Source organism: Sus scrofa, chromosome 9, assembly GCF_054392235.1.
Source record: "Sus scrofa isolate SSC_HxYL_T2T_F1_AM1 chromosome 9, Sscrofa_HxYL_maternal_Yorkshire_Landrace_v2.0, whole genome shotgun sequence".
Taxonomy (NCBI): domain Eukaryota; kingdom Metazoa; phylum Chordata; class Mammalia; order Artiodactyla; family Suidae; genus Sus; species Sus scrofa.
Genome location: NC_139391.1, coordinates 129,296,933 through 129,316,189, shown reverse-complemented (window position 1 = coordinate 129,316,189; position 19,257 = coordinate 129,296,933). Strand labels below are relative to the sequence as shown.

General features: G+C 48.9%; 1 protein-coding gene across 3 annotated transcripts in view; it reads right to left on the bottom strand.

Annotated features, from left to right (window-relative positions):
• The window catches only part of LAMC2 (laminin subunit gamma 2), a 59,737-nt gene that overhangs the window by 3,686 nt on the left and 36,794 nt on the right, over positions 1–19,257 (bottom strand). For all 3 annotated transcript variants that reach the window (XM_021063800.2, XM_084977953.1, XM_084977954.1), the window contains 14 exons: positions 18,251–18,469; positions 17,427–17,609; positions 16,368–16,613; positions 14,158–14,303; positions 12,597–12,753; positions 12,106–12,311; positions 10,584–10,663; positions 9,394–9,543; positions 8,741–8,885; positions 7,601–7,750; positions 6,969–7,083; positions 4,433–4,632; positions 2,160–2,318; positions 1,970–2,069 (listed from right to left, as the gene is read on the bottom strand). In XM_021063800.2, coding sequence (XP_020919459.1) covers positions 1,970–2,069; positions 2,160–2,318; positions 4,433–4,632; positions 6,969–7,083; positions 7,601–7,750; positions 8,741–8,885; positions 9,394–9,543; positions 10,584–10,663; positions 12,106–12,311; positions 12,597–12,753; positions 14,158–14,303; positions 16,368–16,613; positions 17,427–17,609; positions 18,251–18,469 — 2,256 coding nt within the window. The remainder of the gene's footprint in view (positions 1–1,969; positions 2,070–2,159; positions 2,319–4,432; positions 4,633–6,968; positions 7,084–7,600; positions 7,751–8,740; positions 8,886–9,393; positions 9,544–10,583; positions 10,664–12,105; positions 12,312–12,596; positions 12,754–14,157; positions 14,304–16,367; positions 16,614–17,426; positions 17,610–18,250; positions 18,470–19,257) is intronic.

Here is a 19,257-nt window from a genome sequence, read left to right as displayed (position 1 = left end):
GGTGGTCAGTCCTTTGCCTGGGGGAGGGGGAAGCCAGAATTTAGGGTTTTGACATGCAGGGAAAGTGAAGCAGGCTTGGGGCCAAAATGTCCATGGGGAGGCAGCATGAGCTTCTTAAAAACAGCAGGAGCCCTGGAGACAGAGGCCTCAGTTTGAATCCTGCCTCCACAATTTTCTGTGTGATCTGCGGGACACTATTAAACTCCCCGAGCCTCCTCTAACTCCTCTGTGAACAAAATAATAAAATGATAAGCCCATCTCCTGGGACCTTTAACAGACTAAGATGATCTTATACCATGAAAAACCCGCCTGGCACATAGCAAATGTCTCCCTCCTCTCACTTTCTCCTTACAGGCCCTGGTTGTTTCATTACCTTTTCAGATCCCTAAACAAAGCTGCTAAACTCTCACCTAGGGAGGTTTGGGTTTTGTGTTGTCGTTGGGTTTGTTTGTTTTGTTTTCTCGGGGGATGGGGGGGGTAATTGGATCACAGAGAAGACCCATCAGTATAACAACACAGGCTAAATTGGTCTCTACATTGGGCGGTGATGACGCTGCACAGAAAAACCAGGCTTTAAAGTGGGTCCCTGAACTGAGCAAGCAGAACCCAGCCATTTCCTAAACGTTGCTGGAATCTCTGAGTCCCCAGTTCCGTATCTGCTGTGCTTCAAGCTTGGTAAAACCGGCCAAATGAGTGTGACATCAGTTCAGCCTAAATCCAGGATTTTAATTAATATCAGTTTTCTCTCTCTCTCTTTGTTTTTGTATTTTTGGTCTTTTGTCTTTTCTAGGGAGGAACCGTGGCATATGGAGGTTCCCAGGCTAGGGGTCGAAATGGAGCTGTAGCCACCGGCCTACACCACAGCCACAGCAACGCGGGATCCGAGCCGCATCTGCCACCTACACCACAGCTCACGGCAACACCAGATCCTTAACCCACTGAGCGAACCTGCAACCTCATAGTTTCTAGTCGGATTCATTCACCACTGAGCCACGACACAAACTCCAGTATCAGTTTTCTTTTGTGAGGGATTCTGTGAGGAAACCTGAGCTGCTCCACATGGAGCCATTGAAAAAAATTTTATCCTAGGGAGTTCCCTGGTGGCCTAGTGGATTAAGGATCTGGGATTGTCACTGCTGTGGTTTGGGTTTGATCCCTGGCCTGAGAACTTCCGTATGCCACAGGTGTGGTGAGAAAAAAAATATTTTATCCTAAAATGTTTGCAGTATCTCACGGACCTACCACCTTGACATTCCTTCTGGGTCACCTACAGCTCAAGTTTCCACAGCTGGTTACGTCGAAGTATCACTGTGGTTTGGGGGCAGGACAGACAGCAGAATCGGCGAGGGATTCTTGACCTCACCGACTGGGAAGATCTTGCCCCTCTCACCACTCCTACGCCTCAGAGCGGGCGCCGTCACCTCTGCTCAGTTACATCAACGGTCTCGTAAGTGATCTCATCCGGCCTCTTGGTAACCCGCCTTCCAGCTCTCCTCCACTCCGCTGCCCCCGTGCTCTTCCCCACGTATGTGGCACTGAAGTTATTCCTCAGCTTGAAACCTGCACTGGATTCTCAGGATCAAGGTCAGCATCCTTACCGGGACTGCCATTCTGTCCAACATTCTCTGCCCCTGTGAAGCTCGAATCCTGCCTCCACAATGGACTGTGTGATCTCAGGACAGTATTGACCTCTCTGAGCCTCAGTACACCCTCCCTGCACACACCCAGTTCTTTGACCTACAGACTTTCACCTCCAAGGGCAATGGCTGCTCGGTGACCCATCGTCGAGATGGTAAAATGGAGTCCAGCAAATGTAAAGTAACCTGCTGGCAGGACCTGGGCCTGGCAACAAAGCAAATTTCCTGAGACTTAAGGGGAGCTGGGAGGCCCGCTCATCAGGGCTGGGGCTAGTTAGTCTGGGGAGAAGCCTTGGAACACGGGGCTGGAGGCCTGTGGACACTCCACATACCTATTAGGTGTAGGATGCCGTCCAACGTGTTGAGAGTGTCTTGGATCGTAACTCCAGCATTCTTGGCTCTGTTATCAACCGTTTGGGCTTCTGTAATTACCTAAGGAAAATAAACCCAAGCTCGTCTTGAAAGGATGTCCCCATACTGGCACGTTTAGAGGCCCTGCTGTGGAAAGCCACGGGAACTCACCGTCTGCACCGCGGCCATGTCCGCGTCGAACTCCCGCTCCTTCCTCGCCAGCTCTCCTTCCACGTCCTGCATCTCGCTCTTCACAGTGGCCAGTCCCTTCTCCATGGCCAAGGCTCCATCTGCGGTCACGTTGGCCTTCAAGATCAGACTCCTGATCTCCTGGGAGAAGAAAAGGAGCCAGGGACGGAAGGAAACACAAGGGTGAGACATGAAAACACCCCAATGACAACTGCAGAGAAAATACAGCTGCCGCCGGGCCCTGATGGAGTGAGATGAACCATGAGAGCATCAGACTTGAAGCTCTGCCTCAAACACGTTAACTTGGGGGTCTGTCCGCAGGGACGGGGAGAGTCGGCAGTGAGGCACTGCTTCCCTCTCAGGTCAAGCTTGCCGGTTGTGGGGCGGAAACACCAATCAGGGAGAAACTCCTATCACTTTCCGTCATGCTTCTTTGCTGCTGCCACCTTTGGAAAGGATTTACTCCCCAAGGCGGTTGAATTTGGGGTGCAGAGAATGAATGGGCTACAGCTTTGAGTTTTGTTTTTGTTTCTTTTAGTACAGACAAATCTTATAATCTTATCAACATCCTTACCAATAAGCTATTATTAGGCATCAAATTACAGATGTCTCTGTGCTAGAAGCCTTTTTTTTTTTTTTTTTTTTGGTCTTTTTTGGGCTGAACTTGCAGCATATGGAGGTTCCCAGGCTAGGGGTAAAATCGGAGCTGTAGCTGCCAGCCTACACCACAGCCACAGCAATGCAGAATCTGACCTACACCACAGCTCATGGCAATGCCAGATCCTTGACCCACTGAGAAGGGCCAGGGATGGAACCTCATCCTCATGGATACTAGTCGGGTTTGTGAACCACTGAGCCACAACAGGAGCTCTCTTTTCTTTCTTTCTTTTTTTTTTTTTTTTTTTTTTTGTAGAAGCCATTTTATATGAGGCCCAGGAGGAGTTCCCTCAGAGCTCAGCAGGCTAAGGATCCAGCACTGTCACTGCTGTGGCTCTGGTTACAACTGGGGCACAGGTTCGATCCCTGGCCCAGGAACTTCCATATGCCCCAAGTGCAGCAAAAAAAAAAGAGAGAGAGAGAAAGGCACGGGAAATTGGTCTCTACCCTCAAGGGACTTAAGAGTTGAGATTATTTTTGGAAGCTACCAAGTGGTCCAAGAGTGAGGCCACACAGTCTAGATACCAAGAATTCCCTCTGGGCTTTCTCGGGTGGCTTAAGCTTTCTAGAAGTCATGCTTAAATAAGAACTACGAAACTCCCTTCCAGCTGAGAAGCACTCCTTCTACTGCAGCATTTAGCATGTGCATCCTAAGTGTAGCTAGATTGTCGCTTCCCGTTACACAGGATGCTCCCTGAAGAGAAGGCCTGGGTCTTGCCCATCTCCAGCCGCCCCAGCACCAAGCACGGTGCTGCCTGCCACAGAGCGGAAGGAAAGAGAAAAACAAGTAAGTGGAACTTAGACACAGGACACAGGGACGAGGCATCTAGAACCCTGGAATTTCCTCAACTTGAATCAAAACACTGGTGTAGTTGTAACAGGTTGAGCTGTGTCCCCCCCAAGAGATATGGTGACATTCTAACCCCAGTACCTCAGAAGGTGACCTAATTTGGAAATCAGGCTCTTGCAGATAATAATTATTTGTTTATAGTCCGTTATCTATTAAACAATAAGTGGTTAAGATAAGGTCATATGGGGGTCGAGGGGCCCCTAATCCAACATGACCAGGGTCCCCATATGAAGAGCTGGAGTCACCCAGGAGGAAGAGCCCGTGGGGTGGCAGAGGCCAGGAGTGAAGCCACTGCAAACAGAGGAGCGCTCAGGACAGACAGCCACCCCCAGAGGCTGCAAAAGGCGCAGTTTCTATGCAGAGTCTCGGAGGGAGCACAGCTCTACTGACCCCTTGTCTGACACACTAAGCCACCAGCCCTGGGAGAGAATCAGGAGCTGTTGTGTGAAGCCCCCCAGTCTGCGGGACTTTGTGATAACAGCTCTAGGAAACAAACACAGCAGTCTATATCAGACAGTCTCGATGGTTCTTCTCATGTGTCGTCCAAAAGGGGGGGCTGAGGAGGAGGGCTGGGCCGAGGCTGCCGCGCTCCCTAAGTGACAGCCCTGTGATGCAGCCAAGTGGATGTGGGGCCACCATGGACCCCAAGAGGACTCTGGCTCAAAATGAGCCCGGTGCTTGGGCTCGTTCAACGTGACCCTCGCGTTTGGAGCGGCTCGTGCCTGCCTGCACCTTGGTTTCTCCTTACCTGTTCCATCTTGCCGGTGATCCCCAGGGCCTCCCTGGCTGTGTGCTTCGCCCTCTGGGCGTCGGTAGCAGCACCGCCCAGGGCCGTTTCTGCTCGCTGGGTCTTGTCGCTGGCCTCTGCAACCTTCTGGCTGATGTAGGAGAGTCTCTTCATGGCCTCTTCAGCTTCTGCTTTTCTGTCCTCAACCTGCAGGTCAAACTCTGAAATGAAGATAGAAAACACTGCCATAAAAATAAAAAATAACTGACAATGGACGATGAAAGGGGCTGAGGTTTTTAAGAAAAATTACAGAGCGTTAATACTGCCCGGGATGAGCGTGCATAAAGTTGCCTGTCCAGGAAAACACCTCTGAGAGGAGGCACTGAATTGACCATCAACAGTCGGCCTGCCCTGGGTCCTCACCATGGCAAAAGTGAACCTCAAAGTGAATCAGAAGCAAGTGGATCAATAGTCTGCAATAACCTATGTGGAAACAAGAATGGATGGAGTTCCTGTTGTAGCTCAGTGGTTAACGAATCTGACTAGCATCCGTGAGGACGCAGGTTCGATCCATGGCCTCGATCAGTGGGTTAAGGATCTGGCGTTGCCATGAGCTGTGGTGTAGGTTACAGATGTGGCTCAGATCCCGCGTTGCCGTGGCTATGGCATAGTCTGGTGGCTACAGCTTTGATTCAACCCCTAGCCTGGGAATCTCCATTATGCCACGGGTGCAGCCCTGGAAAGCAAAAAAAAAAAAAAAAGAACGGATATATGTATAACTGATTCACTTTGCTGTACGCCTGAAACTAATACAACACTGTAAGTCAACTATACTCAAATAAAATTTAAAAAAATAGAGCTGAGAGTTCCCATCATGGCACAGCAGAAGCAAATCCAACTAGGAAGCACGAGGTTGCAGGTTCGATCCCTGGCCTTGCTCTGTGGGTTAAGGATCATGCGTTGCTGCGGCTGTGGTGTAGGCTGGCAGGTACAGCTCCGATTAGACACCTAGCCTGTGAACCTCTATGTGCCACAGGTGTGGCCCTAAAAAGACAAAAAAAGACCAAAAAAAAAAAAAAAAGAATCAGATGGAATCCTTGAAACCCAAAGTTTCAAGCCAGAGCCTTAAACCCTAAGCTGCCAATGGCAATGACGACTGGATAGAATGGGTAGAGAAGTACTTTCTGTGAAGAACATCCTAAGACTTGGGAATGTTTCTTTTCTGTTCTTTAGTGAAGAAGCCTGAAACTTTAACCAAAGCTCTACAAGGCACAAACCCAAACTTCCTGTAATCTAGATGCTATGACAAAGCTTACTCTATCATCACCACAAAGCAATCTCATTGATTCTATATTGGAACCAACTAGACTACAAAAAAAAAAAAAAAAAAAAAAAAGATGGGGAGTGGGGAAATGATACAAAAAAAAAAAAAAGAGTGTATACATGTGTATGTGACTGGGTCACTTGGCTATACAGAAGAAATTGGCACAACACTGTAAAGCAACTATACTTTAAATAAAAAGAAAGAAAGAAGGAAGGGAAGACAGACAGAAAGAAAAGAAAATTATCTGTATGGTAGTGGGATGCTGGATCCATGAGGGACCAGAGCAATCATTTAGTTCAAATTTCTCCCTTTTGGAGTTCCCGTCGTGGCTCAGTGGTTAACGAATCTGACTAGGAACCATGAGGCTGTGGGTTTGATCCCTGGCCTCGCTCAGGGGGTTGAGGATCCAGTGTTGCTATGAGCTGTGGTGTAGGTCACAGACACGGCTCGGATCCCACGTTGCTGTGGCTCTGGCGTAGGGTGGAGGCTATAGCTCCGATTCGACCCCTAGCCTGGGAACCTGCATATGCTGTGGGAGTGGCCCTAAAAAAGACAAAAAAAAAAAATTCTCCTTTTAAAGAGGGGAAATTGGGATCTGGATGTTAGGTTTGTCGAGGGAAGAATGCCTAAGGCCAAGTCCGAAAAGCAAGAGGGATTTATGAAGGCACCTGAATGCCCGAGATGGCATCAGCGACGACTGAGGCGGCTTTGTGCTTCTAAAGGGCTGGTAGAGAGAGGAGCGTGTTGGGACCCATGTGCAGGGGAGGGTGTGGCAGAGGAGCAGCGTCTCCTCCCCACTCATAAGTGTTGTAACTGCCCTGCCAAGGACAGGCATTGACTCGAGCAGGCACAAGAGTCACTCCTTGGTCGATCATGTCTCAGAAGTGACCTTCCATATGTCCTTATCTTGTGTTTCTCAACCCAAACAGTCACATCCCCTGTCCCCCAAGGAACCTATCACTGGAAAGGCTATGTGACTTGCCTACAGTCACACAGCTGGCTCAGCCTGGGCACGTGGCTCAGGAGAGATCAGAACTCAAGCCTCTGACATCTAGTTTGAGTCTTTCTACATCAAATATTTTTAAAATGCTTTTCTTTGGAAAGATGTTTATTAAGTGTCTATTAATATCCCAGTGTACCTGTCACTCGAGAGATTTATGAGGATTCAAAATAAACCAAAGTCATGGTCATACCTTTAAAATACTCAAGTGACCTGAACCATGAAATACTCACCTCTGAGGTTCTTTAAGATGTTCTCAACTTCATAAAAAGTGGCATTCCCCATACTTAGTGCTTCTTGGGCTCTGCTTTTAGCAAGGTTGGCCCGGGAAAGCAGCTGATCTGATTTCTGTAAACAGGCAGACAGAATAAGGTCAGCGTGAATGTAACACACACCCAGGACGTGCCCTCCTGCCAGCATCGTCACTCTGACACATTTCTCTTCACGACAAGAGAGAACTGGGATTCGAGAAGAGTCTAGGGGTGTTGTAGCAAACCCCTCCGCAACTTGGGACAAACTTTATAACCCAATACCGCCAAAGTATCCCACACAGAGGACAGTTTCAAACTCTAGTCCACTATCAGGGACAAGAATAGTTTTGCAAATTCTCATTTTAAACTCTAGATACCTCCTGAAGCCAAGCTAGCAGACAGAGCTGGACCAAAATTAGACCCAGGAGGCCTGAGTCCTATTCCTAGACTTGAGGACTGATTCAGTGGGTGGAGCTGAGCTATTACATTATGATCTTTATAAGCAGCAGCACCATAACCTTCAGAGGGTTTGTGATGGTCCTCCTTAACTGCATTAATTCACACAGTAGGCATTCAACACACGCTTGTCGAGCGAACAAATGAACGAAGGATACCTGTCTCCCATTCTTCCCATTCTGCAAGAGCTTCCGGGTTTCTTCTTCCCAGTTTCCCAGATTGCTTTGCACGTGCTCGAACTCATCCAAACGCTGAGTCACCAGGCTTGAGAGAGAATCAGCTTTTTCTTTGATCCTCTTCACTTCTACCTGCGAGCCCCCAAAAATGAATGAGCCTGACTTCCTGCTCACCAGGTGCCACACCAGCCTTCCTGGGACCTGACATCACTGTTTGAAAACTACAGTCCAGGCCCGAAGTCTAACAGAAATGAGGCAACATTCCTCACGAAAGTCAGGCAGCAAGGCCCCCAAGCATCAAAGAGATGCTGTGTCTGTTTTATTTTTTATGATTATTTTATATCTTAGTTTATATATACATGGGGACATGTTTGTCGAAATCATTGAGTGCTTTCTGCCATACGTAGAAAACTGAATCTTAATCCAATAAATCTAGCATAAGGGAATTGATGACAGATACAGTGCAAAACTTTTGAGCAAAACAGAAGCCTTCTGAGTGGCTGTACATGGAGATATACTATAGGCTAGACCCAAGTGCAAATATCACATTTTATCTAACATAGGTTTCAACAGTACCAGAACTAAGAAAGAGAAAGACACCTTTTGTCCACTAACAGGTTCAGGATGTGAACCAAAGCTTTTATCAGGGACCAAGATTGGGACTTACGGAGTTCCCGTCGTGGCTCAGTGATTAACGAATCCGACTAGGAACCAGGAGGTTGTGGGTTCCATCCCTGGCCTTGCTCAGTGGGTTAAGGCTCCGGCGTTGCCGTGAGCTGTGGTGTAGGCTGCAGACGCGGCTCGGATCCGGAGTTGCTGTGGCTCTGGCATAGGCCTGTGGCTCCAGCTCCGATTAAACCCTTAGCCTGGGAACCTCCATATGCCTCGGGAGTGGCCCAAGAAATGGCAAAAAGACAAAAAAAAAAAAAAAAAAAAAAAAAAAGATTGGGACTTAAGAACAAGGAAATGGATAATGAAGTGGATAAATACTCTTCCTAATCTACAGCGAGAAAGGTCAATATGGAGAAAAAACTGAATGATTGAACGATACAATGGCATCCCCAGAGCAGAAAGCATAAGGTCCTTCTTCTGTACATCAGAATATAGGCTAGAGGCCCTTACCTGAAAGGACTGATGATTGACCCCTTGCAGCTGAGACGCAGAATTGAGAAGACGAAGGCTCTGCTGATAAGCCCTATCTGCTTCAAGGTCGGTTTGAGTGGCCTCCAGCAACAACTGCTGGGCCAGAGACTTGGTTTTCTCCAACCTGCAGGGGTTAAAGAAAGAGGACTTTGAGAATTCCCTCTTTTAACTAAAAGCAAAATTCCATCCCCTTAAAAGTATGTAGTCGGGATTCTCAGAAGAGCATGAGGGTCTCTCTCCACAATCTAAACATAAACCTTAAAGTCCCTACAGGTTGAGTCTGAGAAATTCAACCCAAGTTCCCCCAATTCTTGATAATACAAACATACTATGTTTATACTTACGCTCCATGCCGTCACCAGGGGAGACGCACCCCCTTTAAACAGCACCGAAGACGATCAGTTCTCCAGATATGCAAGCTTTCAATCAAAACTCAAACTTTACTTCAATTAATCAACCTTTTCTCCCAGCCTTAAAGGCATCTGCTTTCCTCCAAAGCGACACTCCCCTTCTCTTGTTCCTTTTATTGTTGATATATTTTTAAAGAAACGCAGCACCCCTCAAACGCAGAGCCACGTGCCCTAGGAGGGTGTGGACTGCATTGGCCCGTGTGCGGACCTGTCGAAACGTACTTTCCCACAAGCCCTTGCGCCACCGAGGGGTCCAGGCGGCCGCTGCCGCCTCCATCACTCAGAGCCTTGCGCACCAAGGAGAGCGCTTGTTTGGAGAACTCCTCCGCTTCCCTTGCCAGTCGCTCCATGCTGTTGGCTGATTCGACATGGCTGAAAGGATTAAAAACAAAGAATATGAGTTTTCAAAGCAAAGGGCTTCCCTTAGGCCTTTTATTTAAATGAAGGGAGAGGAGTGAGGGAACTGGCTTGCCTAGAAAAACCAAAAGGAATTGACCCTGATGAGATGGAATCCGAGGAACTATCCAGAAGCAGAAGGTGTTCTGGAGAAGGAGCCTCAGGTCATAGGCTTTATTGGGGATTTACCCTCTATGGCATAATCAGGGGAAGCCTGATGGAGCTGGGTGGGAGAAGTCTCGGGGGGTAAAATACTGCATGTATAAGCGGTTTGCTGCAGGGAGAACCCCCTAGGTTTTATTTCATCCAGGATGCAACTACCTACTTACTTTGGCTGCATCTCTAAGCAGGACCCACCCCTAAGTGGGCAAAGCCTGTCACTAAAAGTCCCCCAGATGCGTTTGTCCGCCAGGGTCTAAACAGCGGTGCGAACAAGCTCAGCAGGCAGAGACACGAACACAAGCCAGTCCCATGCTGCCGACTGAGTTCCATCTGGGATTAGCAGAACCTGCCACCTTTCTGAGCACTCTGCCAAGAGCAGTCTTCTTCAACCTGATAGGATTTATAGTCAGGCAAGGACGGAAGGAGTTGCCTGTTATCACTGGGGCCCTGCTGAGCCGGTTTTCAGGAAGAAGTTCCCCCTCTGCAGACTTGGCCCCCACAGGCTAGCAAACAACTTGTTGCTACTTGTTCCCAGGCTCCGTGTGGGAGCCTGGGAGTCCCTCAAAGCTGCAAGGCGATCTTTTCCAAGGGCTGATTCATTTCACCGAGCCCAAGGAATGACATCTGACATACACCAAAGCCATACTGTGAGTCATAGAGAAATCTGGGAAAGAAACACCCGACCCCCCAGCTCCTGCCAAATGACCTCGCCCAGGGGCCACCTACATACACTAAACGCCCAATGGTTAAAAATGGCTTCAGGGCAGGGGGATGGCTGCAAAAAAGCCTGGAAGTAAGGGAAATGATGCTTTGGTCCTGAATATCTGGCAGAGGTGCCCTCCAGTCCTGCTCACCTGTCTGCCAATCTCGCAGCCTCCTGCGCTAGACTTTTAAAGCCATTTGGCCCCACGTAGTGCTCTGAGGGAGGAATGTTCTGTGGAAAAAGGAAGATTGGTTAAGGCTTTGCCATAAGCCTAAATACGAGCCATAAAGCCTAATTCTGCAACTGTTCTGTCAGAACCATTTATCATGAGTCACACAGCACTCCACACCCTGACACATCAAGAGTCTGTGGTCACCATGGTCATTGCATAAAAAAAAAAAATGTGTAGACAAGAATAAAATAGAAATCCAAGTTCAGAAAAAGTCTATGTATATAGATGCATTCCAAAATATATACAGGCTTATATTTTTTTATGTATTTATTTAAAGTCCCTAGACTACATACCAAGTGTTAACGGTAGGTTTTTCAACATCATAGAGGATTTTTATTGTCTGAACTTTCTACAAAAGGAAAATCAATACACATTTGGGGGAGGCGCACCCTCAGCATGGAGAAGTTCCTGGGCCAGGGATCAGACCCTAACCACAGCAGTGACCCACGTCACCACAGTGACAACGCTGGATCCTTAACCTGCTGCGTCACAAGAGAACTCTTACACGTTACCTTTTATTTTTATTTTTTTTTTTTTTTGTCTTTTTTTTCTATTTCTTTGGGCCGCTCCCGCGGCATATGGAGGTTCCCAGGCTAGGGGTCTAATCGGAGCTGTAGTCCCCGGCCTACACCAGAGCCACAGCAACGCAGGATCCGAGCCGCGTCTGCAACCTACACCACAGCTCACGGCAACGCCGGATCGTTAACCCACTGAGCAAGGGCAGGGACCGAACCCGCAACCTCATGGTTCCTAGTCGGATTCGTTAACCACTGCGCCACGACGGGAACTCCACACGTTACCTTTTAAATCCTTAATTTCCTCAGCACAGTATCTGATTAGCTTTCCGTTTTCCACCCACTTCCATGACTGTAACTATTGCCTTCTTTATTCAGAAAGAGAAAAGTGTTCATTCACATTGCTCCTTCCTACCACCCAGCAAACCATGGCATGAAGAAAATCCTGGCAACATCCTCCCCCCACCCCCCACCACAACCCCGCCATTTTCAGAACCATGTCTTTATTGGGCTCCTTCCTTCCTTTCGCATTTTTTCATGCATGCATTCATTTATTCATTGTCATGCAGCAAACACTTCTCACATCCACACATGGTGCTATGGGCTGAGAATGTAAATATGAACAACATTGAATCCTGCCCTCTGGGAGCCAAGAAGCTCGAAGATATGCAGAAGGGAGAGGAGACAGGGCCACGGTGAGGCTCTGGGTAACAGGGAAAGAACTAGGAGAAGAACGCAGCACAGTAAAACGAGAATCGGCAGGAAGCTGAGGACCATAAAGAGTAGGTGTGACTGTTGCCAGGAAGAGAAAGGCAAGTGTCTGCAGAGAGGCCGGAAAGCCTGAGAGATGAGGTGAGCCAGTGACATGTGCAGGGGGTCACCCAGCTCAGCAGTGACTCTCAGCCCCCCAACTCGGCACCACTCACGGTGTTGCGCAGGGCGGCTTCACTCTCCTCCAGCCTCAGGCGCATCTGAGTGATGAGCATGTGAGTTTCACGCAGTCGGTTCTGATGTTGGCTGTCCAGGGCCCGAGCCCTTTCCAAGGTCATCTTGAGGTCATCCAGGCGGCTCCGGTAGCTACTCTCTTGGCTCTTGGCCTTGGCCAGCCGGCGAAGGAGAGATGTCCTAGCACCTGAACCCCAACAAGGAAAGGGAGGATCAGCACTTTGGGGGTCAATCGAATAGAAGGGAGACTTGAAAAGAAGTGATTTTGACTGGATTATGGCAAAGTCATAAAAACCCAGTATATGAAGGCATGCACCTGCTCCTTTATCTCCGGGAGGACATCACAGACAGCCCTACCTCCCCGAGGGCTAGGCAGAGCCTCTCTGCTGGACCCACAGAAGATTCTATGACCCAGTGCAGTGCTTTCTACTCTGAATTCTCTCCTGTGTGAAGGGAAATTGGCCTGCATCACCTTCTGCAATCTGGGCTTCTCTCAGAATGTCCTCAAGGGTCTGCTCAGTCTGCTGCATCCTGCTTTCCAGCTCCGTGTTGGGTATTGTTCCACCTCCATCCTGAGCCTTTGAAATCAGAGTCTCCAGACTCTGGAGCTGCTGCATAAATTGATCCATCTGAAACCACACAGGAAAGAGGATCAGAACAGACGATGGAGTCCATGGTCAAATACCAGGTACCCAGGGGCTATTAGCTAAATGCCCAGAAATACTTGGCATGTCGCAGTGAAGTTCAGACTCTGGAGTAGACTGAGTCTACAGCCTGACCCCACTTCTCACTAGCTATGTGACCCCGGGCAAGTCACTTTCTCTATCTGTAGGATGGGAATAACAATAATAGTATCTCACAGACTTGTTTGGAATAGATGAGTTAGTATTCGTATAGTGCTTTGAACAGTGCCCGGAATAAAGAGAGTGCTGGTTAAATAGATAAATGTAAACAACAGGTTGAGTTTCTTCTACATTTGGGCTCTGTTTGGGGGGCCCCCTCCCCCACCCTTCACCCCAACAAAATAAAATTAATAATTAACAACAACATCCACTTCACTCTTCTCTAGAACTGGAATGAGAAATTTCTGGAGGCCTTCCTGTTTGGATCAGCCCTGACGCTTCTGGACTCCTCATCTCTTTTATGTCTTTGTATTCTTCTTCATGTGTTTTGTCAGGACATCGCTTGGGGAAAAAATCCGACTAGAAAGGGGAATATTCCAGTGAAAAGAGCACTGAATTCAGATTCAGGGGACATGGTTGGGACTCTCAGTTGCACCTGACTATGTGACTTTGAAAAATTACAGATCTTTTAAGACTTTGTTTCCTCAGTGAGAGCTGAAATCAGAATGCTCTTTCTTCCAATTCGACCAAGTTACTATACGAACCAAATGTGACAGTACCTGCAAAAGAGGTTTTAAAAGTTCCCACTGTGGCTCAGTGGTTAGCGAACCCGACTAGCATCAAATAGGACCAGCGGCTCTATCCCTGGCCTTGCTCAGTGGGTTAAGGATCCAGCGTTGCCGTGAGCAGTGGTGTAGGTCGAAGATGTGGTTCGGATCTGGTGGTATTGTGGTTGCGGCATAGGCCAGCGGCTACAGTTTCGATTGGACCCCTAGCCTGGGAACCTCCATATGCTGCAGGGGCAGCCCTAAAAAGACAAAAGACAAAAAATTAATAAATAAAAATAAAAGTGGTATATATGAGAGCATTAGCCTGAAATATTATTACTATTATATGAAAAAAAATTTTAACATAGCAGTTTCTAAAGCAAGAAAAAGTGGGGTTCTCTTGTGGCACAACAAGATAAAGATCCAATGTTGTCACTGCAGAGGTTTGGGTCACTGCTGTGGTTTGGGTTCAACTCCTGGCCGGGAAACGTCCACATGCCATGAGCGTGGCCAAAAAAAGGGAAAGAAACAGTGATCCCCAACCTGTCCTCAGGAGACTAGGAGGGTCCTGGATTTGTGACAGAACCACCCAGAGACACTTAAGGATTTTACTCGTGGGATGAGGGTTGGCTGGCATGCACACCTGAGTCTTCACTTGATTATAGCAAGCTGGACAGCTGGTTAGTGCTGCATGCTCACAGTTGAGGCCACCAAATCCCGGCTTGCAAACACAGCTGCCATCACTTCTACATGCCACGGGCTCCGAGCCCACTGGGTTGCAGTTGCAAGCTAGAGACAAAAGACAGACAAACAGGAAGCTTTCATGTCAAGCCAATTCCAGAAACTGAAGGTATAGCAAAGATAAAAGGAAGATCAAGTCACCAACGGCAAAGAATCCTTTGCCTTTGTTGATTCATATGTGTTAGATTCATCTCTTGGCTGTCCCTCCAAGCACAATCCTGATACAGAGAGGAACCATCTGGCAAGTTTGGGGGGAGGGGGCGGTGGTGTGTGTGTGGATGAAGAGACACTACCACAGTGCCTCCCACCTACTGGCACTTTTTTACGTCCTCTCGTTACATTGTGAGCCAGGTGGATATTCTGCAGACACTCTGGCTTTGCTCACGGGGAGAAGAGCATTTCTTCTGGCCCCATGTTGTGCCAGATGTAGACATCTCTCTGTTTTACAGATGGGGCGTATGAGCTCAGAGAGGTTGAGTAATTTGTCCTAGGCCACAGAGCAAGAAAATGGCAAGCTGGAATGAGAACTTGAAAGAGCCAGTGTTGTTTTCGTTCTCCTCTCCTGTCTTTGACGTAGGAAATGCAACAAAGCAGCACCTTTGTTTATCCGATCGAACTGATTGACTACCACCTGTTCTAGGAGCCGAGGAGGTAACAGTGGGTGAGACACTGCTCTGGTGGGGTTCCAGTGACTCTCTGGGTTACCCCATCTTCGGTGCTCACAAAACACGTGGCGCATGGTATTAATATGATCATATGTCTTAATGTCCTATTGTTATTTGCTTACATTTTTGTGTGTCTTCCTTATTAGCATATGAGCATTTGGGGAGCTGAGACCGACTTCTTATGATAACTTCAGTACCTGCCTCCACATGGGGTTGGTGCTTAGGAAAAGACAGATGAGTGAAGCAATGTATAGTTTAAAGGCAGTGAAATCTCTATTAATGGCACTTTATAGCTGGAGTCATATAGTTTACAGTGACTTTTTCATATGCTGTTTTATCTTTGCAGCTGCTTTGAGTTAAATACGATTCATCCATATGAGGAAATGGAGGCTCAGAGAGATTAACTGGCATGATCAATGAAATACAATAGCTGTGCTAAAAAACTGGACTTGAGCTCAGTACCACTGATGCTGTGTAGACAATTCCTATCCTGGGCCATCGCAGCTAACTCACAAGCTGGGATCAGGCAGGTGAAATTCAGGCCCCTGGGTAGAAGCCCCAGATTGCACAGGGGTCCTCGGGCATTTCCAGGACTGGGGACTCTGGTGTGAGTGGGGTGCTCTGGGCTCCCTGCACACCTCCTATGGAACCAGGCATCCCCCAGTCTGGGTCCTCAGAGCCACTCTGGATTTTAAAATAAGCAAGCTCCTGAGTTCTGAGCACCAGGGCCGTCTGGGACCTTTGTGGCTCAGGGGTGAGTCTGTGGGGCAGCCCAGCTCCCAGAACTGAATTGGCCTCTTCAGTTGCATAGAACACGCGCAGAAGTTTGAAAGAAGGACTGAGCAAGAGGCCAGATCTGCACGTTCACACTTTGATCTGAAGCCGCCCCAGGAATGCTACCCCTTTGAAGCCCAGTCTCCTTAGGAGACACGTGGACTCTTACCTTTCTATACATCAATCGCACTGACTTCCTGAAAGGGTCTCTTTGGCTCCTTTACAGCCCGCTCCCCTCCCACTTCAGTGTGTTCAGGCTTAGTCTCAAGTCATTTATTACCCTCCTCATACAGGTTTGGCAGCCACTTCCCCGCCTGCCCGCCTGGGGATTGGGCATAGGAAGTGGCCCCATTTTATCTCCTCTTCCACTTTGGAATGTAAACCTGACCTTTTTCACTTTTCCCACCCAGCTTAACCCTTGGACCTCCTCCAGCTCTGACCCCCCAGGGCCCTGCTGCAGGGGAAACTGGTCTTCAGGCCTTTGACAGGTGAAAGGTCCAGGCTGTTCACAAGCCAGCTGGTCAAAGAAATCAGAATAGCACTGTGATGTTACCTGCCATTGACTTGGCTGATTGGTATGGTCTTACACCTGTACACACACACACACACACACACACACACACACACACACACACACACAGCCTGTCCAGCCTGTTTGGGGGTGCAGTCCTACCTCGACACTTATCCGCTGGGTTGGGAGCCAAGGGGTCCCCAAAGTAGCCCACTTTGCACTGCTCGCAGTGGGCGCCGGCTGTGTTGTGGATGCACTTCAGACACCTGCCTGTCAGGTGGTCACAGTTCCCAGAGGCACTGGGGTCCACATTGTTGTTGCACTGACAGGGCTGACAAGGCCTCACTGGGCCCCGTTCCCCAAAGGGGTCCCCAAAGTAGCCATCAGCACAGTGCTCGCAGCGGGCACCTGGAAGGGACAAACGGCCAAGCCTAAGTGATCCTCCATTGACAAGCAGAGCCGGACACAGAGGCCAAAATATATAAGTCACCCTCCAGAGGAGCTTCCCCCTGGACCCCAAAACAGTGGCCATGGGAGCAGGTGCCCACAGTAAAGGCAGGATCCTCCGCTGCCCAGCAGTCACAGATTTTAGAACACAAGTGCCACTAGCAGCCTTCTTGCCAGTTAACCAGCAGCTGCCTGGGAAAAGTCAGATTGAGAGCCATACCATCAAGGTTGCTGCTGAAAAGAAACTCTTCTTTCAGAGTGACCAGCAGAGAGATGTGACATTTATAAGGTCACGAAGTTTTTCTTTTTTTTTTTTTTTGGCCACCCCCAAAGCATATGGAAGTTCCTGGGCCAGGAAGTGAATCCAAGCCAGAGCTGCGACCTATGCCACAGCTGCAGCAGCACCGGGTCCTTAACCCACTGTGCCGGGCCAGGGATCGAGCTGGGACCTCCACAGAGACAATAATTAACCCACTATGCCACAGCAGAAACTGCTACTTTGGTTCATTTTTAAAAACTTAGTTAAATCCTATATTTCATCTAATTACACATCTCCTAAAACAGCTTTGTATGTTTCCTCCCATAACAGTACAGCCTGCTCCTTCTCAGGCGACGCTCTGGGCATGGAATTCTTCTTTATCTTTAAAATGAGCCCATTTAGAAGAGCCCTGAGTAATGATAACTCCCTAGAACTCCCCTGGAATAGACGCTCTCCTTGCGAATTTATGGCATCCGGGCGGGGCGGATTAGGCAGAGGGAAGGCAGGGGCCTCACCAGTGACGCCGTGGGGGCAGTTGTGGCACACCACTTCCTCTGTCTCGGGCATCACGGAGCAGCTGAAGCCATGGCGACAGGGGCAGGGCTTGCAGCTGCGGGGGTCGTGCGGGTCGTTGTAGAAACCGATGGGGCAGTCGGCACACTCGATGTCAGGGTTTTCGTCCCCTGAATAACAGTCTCCTGGGAGGCAGAGGAAGAATGGAGGGGCAGAGAAACAAGTGGGGTGACACCATACACCTCCTTTAATACAGATGCTGCGTGGGCGTCAGGGCTTCGAAACTCAAAGCCTCGCTTTCGGAAGCGTTTCCCCGGATACGCGCCTCTGCCCTGGTACCAACGCCAAACGTGGCCATGACCCTGAATCTCACCATCACTCTCCCGTGCTAAGTAGACGGGCACTTCCTTTTCCATCCATGACTCGGCACTGCTCCCCTCTCCCCCAGGGCCTGACATCACTCGCCTTTGCCGGCACATTCATTCAGGTCCTGACATCGCCTTTGATCTCCCCAAAGAGTTCTTGCAACTCGACACCAACTCCCCCACCCAGCACTGAACCATGAAGGCCACTTCCTGTAACCGAGCACCTTTCTCATAACCTGGCGGCATTTCCATCATGAAAAGGACTGGGTGTAATAAAGCACCGTGTCCACCTTCCCCGGCTCCAGCCCTGCTTTTCTTAATCCTCTCCCATCTCCGGAATGTGTTCAGGCACAGTCTTTCCTACCCAGCTCTCACTTCCACGGGAGACCCCAGTCCCCTGGCGGCACCCCAACCATCTGGACGGGGGGGTGGGGGTGGGGGGGGGTGGTCATTTCACTCACCTGTGTCTGGATCACAGGCCCCTCCCCCTTGACAGTTGCATGGAATACAGGTGCCAAAAGGTCCCAGTCTGGCCGAATCTCTTTTGTAACCAGAAGCACATTCCTGGCAGAACTGTCCCTTGTACCCAACAGGACACACACATTGTTCCACCCAGGGTGCTGGGGTTCCAGAGACGGGGCGGGCTGAAACCAGGGTCACGTTGTCAAGGTAGCCAGTACCTGCAGGAGAAGAACAGGTTAGAGGTAGCAAGCGGCATGGAAGGTCCAGGGATCTAAAGTCAGGCCTCTGGCTGGATTTTATTTTTCTTAACTCCCTGAATGACGTAAATATCCACCCTTTAAAGGAAGACAAGGAAAAGAGAAACATGACATTTTTCCTCTGCATTTGGCCTCCGCCTCCCCCCAGCTGCGTTGTGCATCTGCTCTATGTGTGACCCAGACCTCCGCTACGGCGGAAAGAGCTGCTCAACCATAAGCATTCATTGTTCTCCTTCTGCCACCAGCCAGGTACCTCCTTAGGGGAGGACATTCCTTTCTCAATCTCGTAAGGGGTCGCGATGACCCACCACTCACCTTGTGCCAACCTCTTTGGTGAACTTTATGCTCGAGGCCAATATATCATTTGCCTTAAAGGTAGCGACTGGTCAGATGACTTGGGAGATACAGGGGTCAAACCTAAAGGAAGTTCTTACCTTAAATATTTCCTTATGACCTGTCAATGTTACCAGCTAAATTACTCCTATTCTGCCTATTTTACAGGGTTATTGTTTCCTCCTTTACCAAATGTGTGATTGAGCCTCAGATAAAATTAATGACAATCGGGCAACTTGAAACAATTTGATCAAGTAGAGAGTCCTATAATGACTGTACTAGTATAACTCTCCATAGGGAAAGAAGCCACCAGAAGGAACCGTTTCCTGAACCATAACAGATGATTAAGACAGGTGGTGCAAAGGCTTTTGGTTACTGTTAACAGGGCCTAGTCTGGTAATAGCACACTGAGTGGC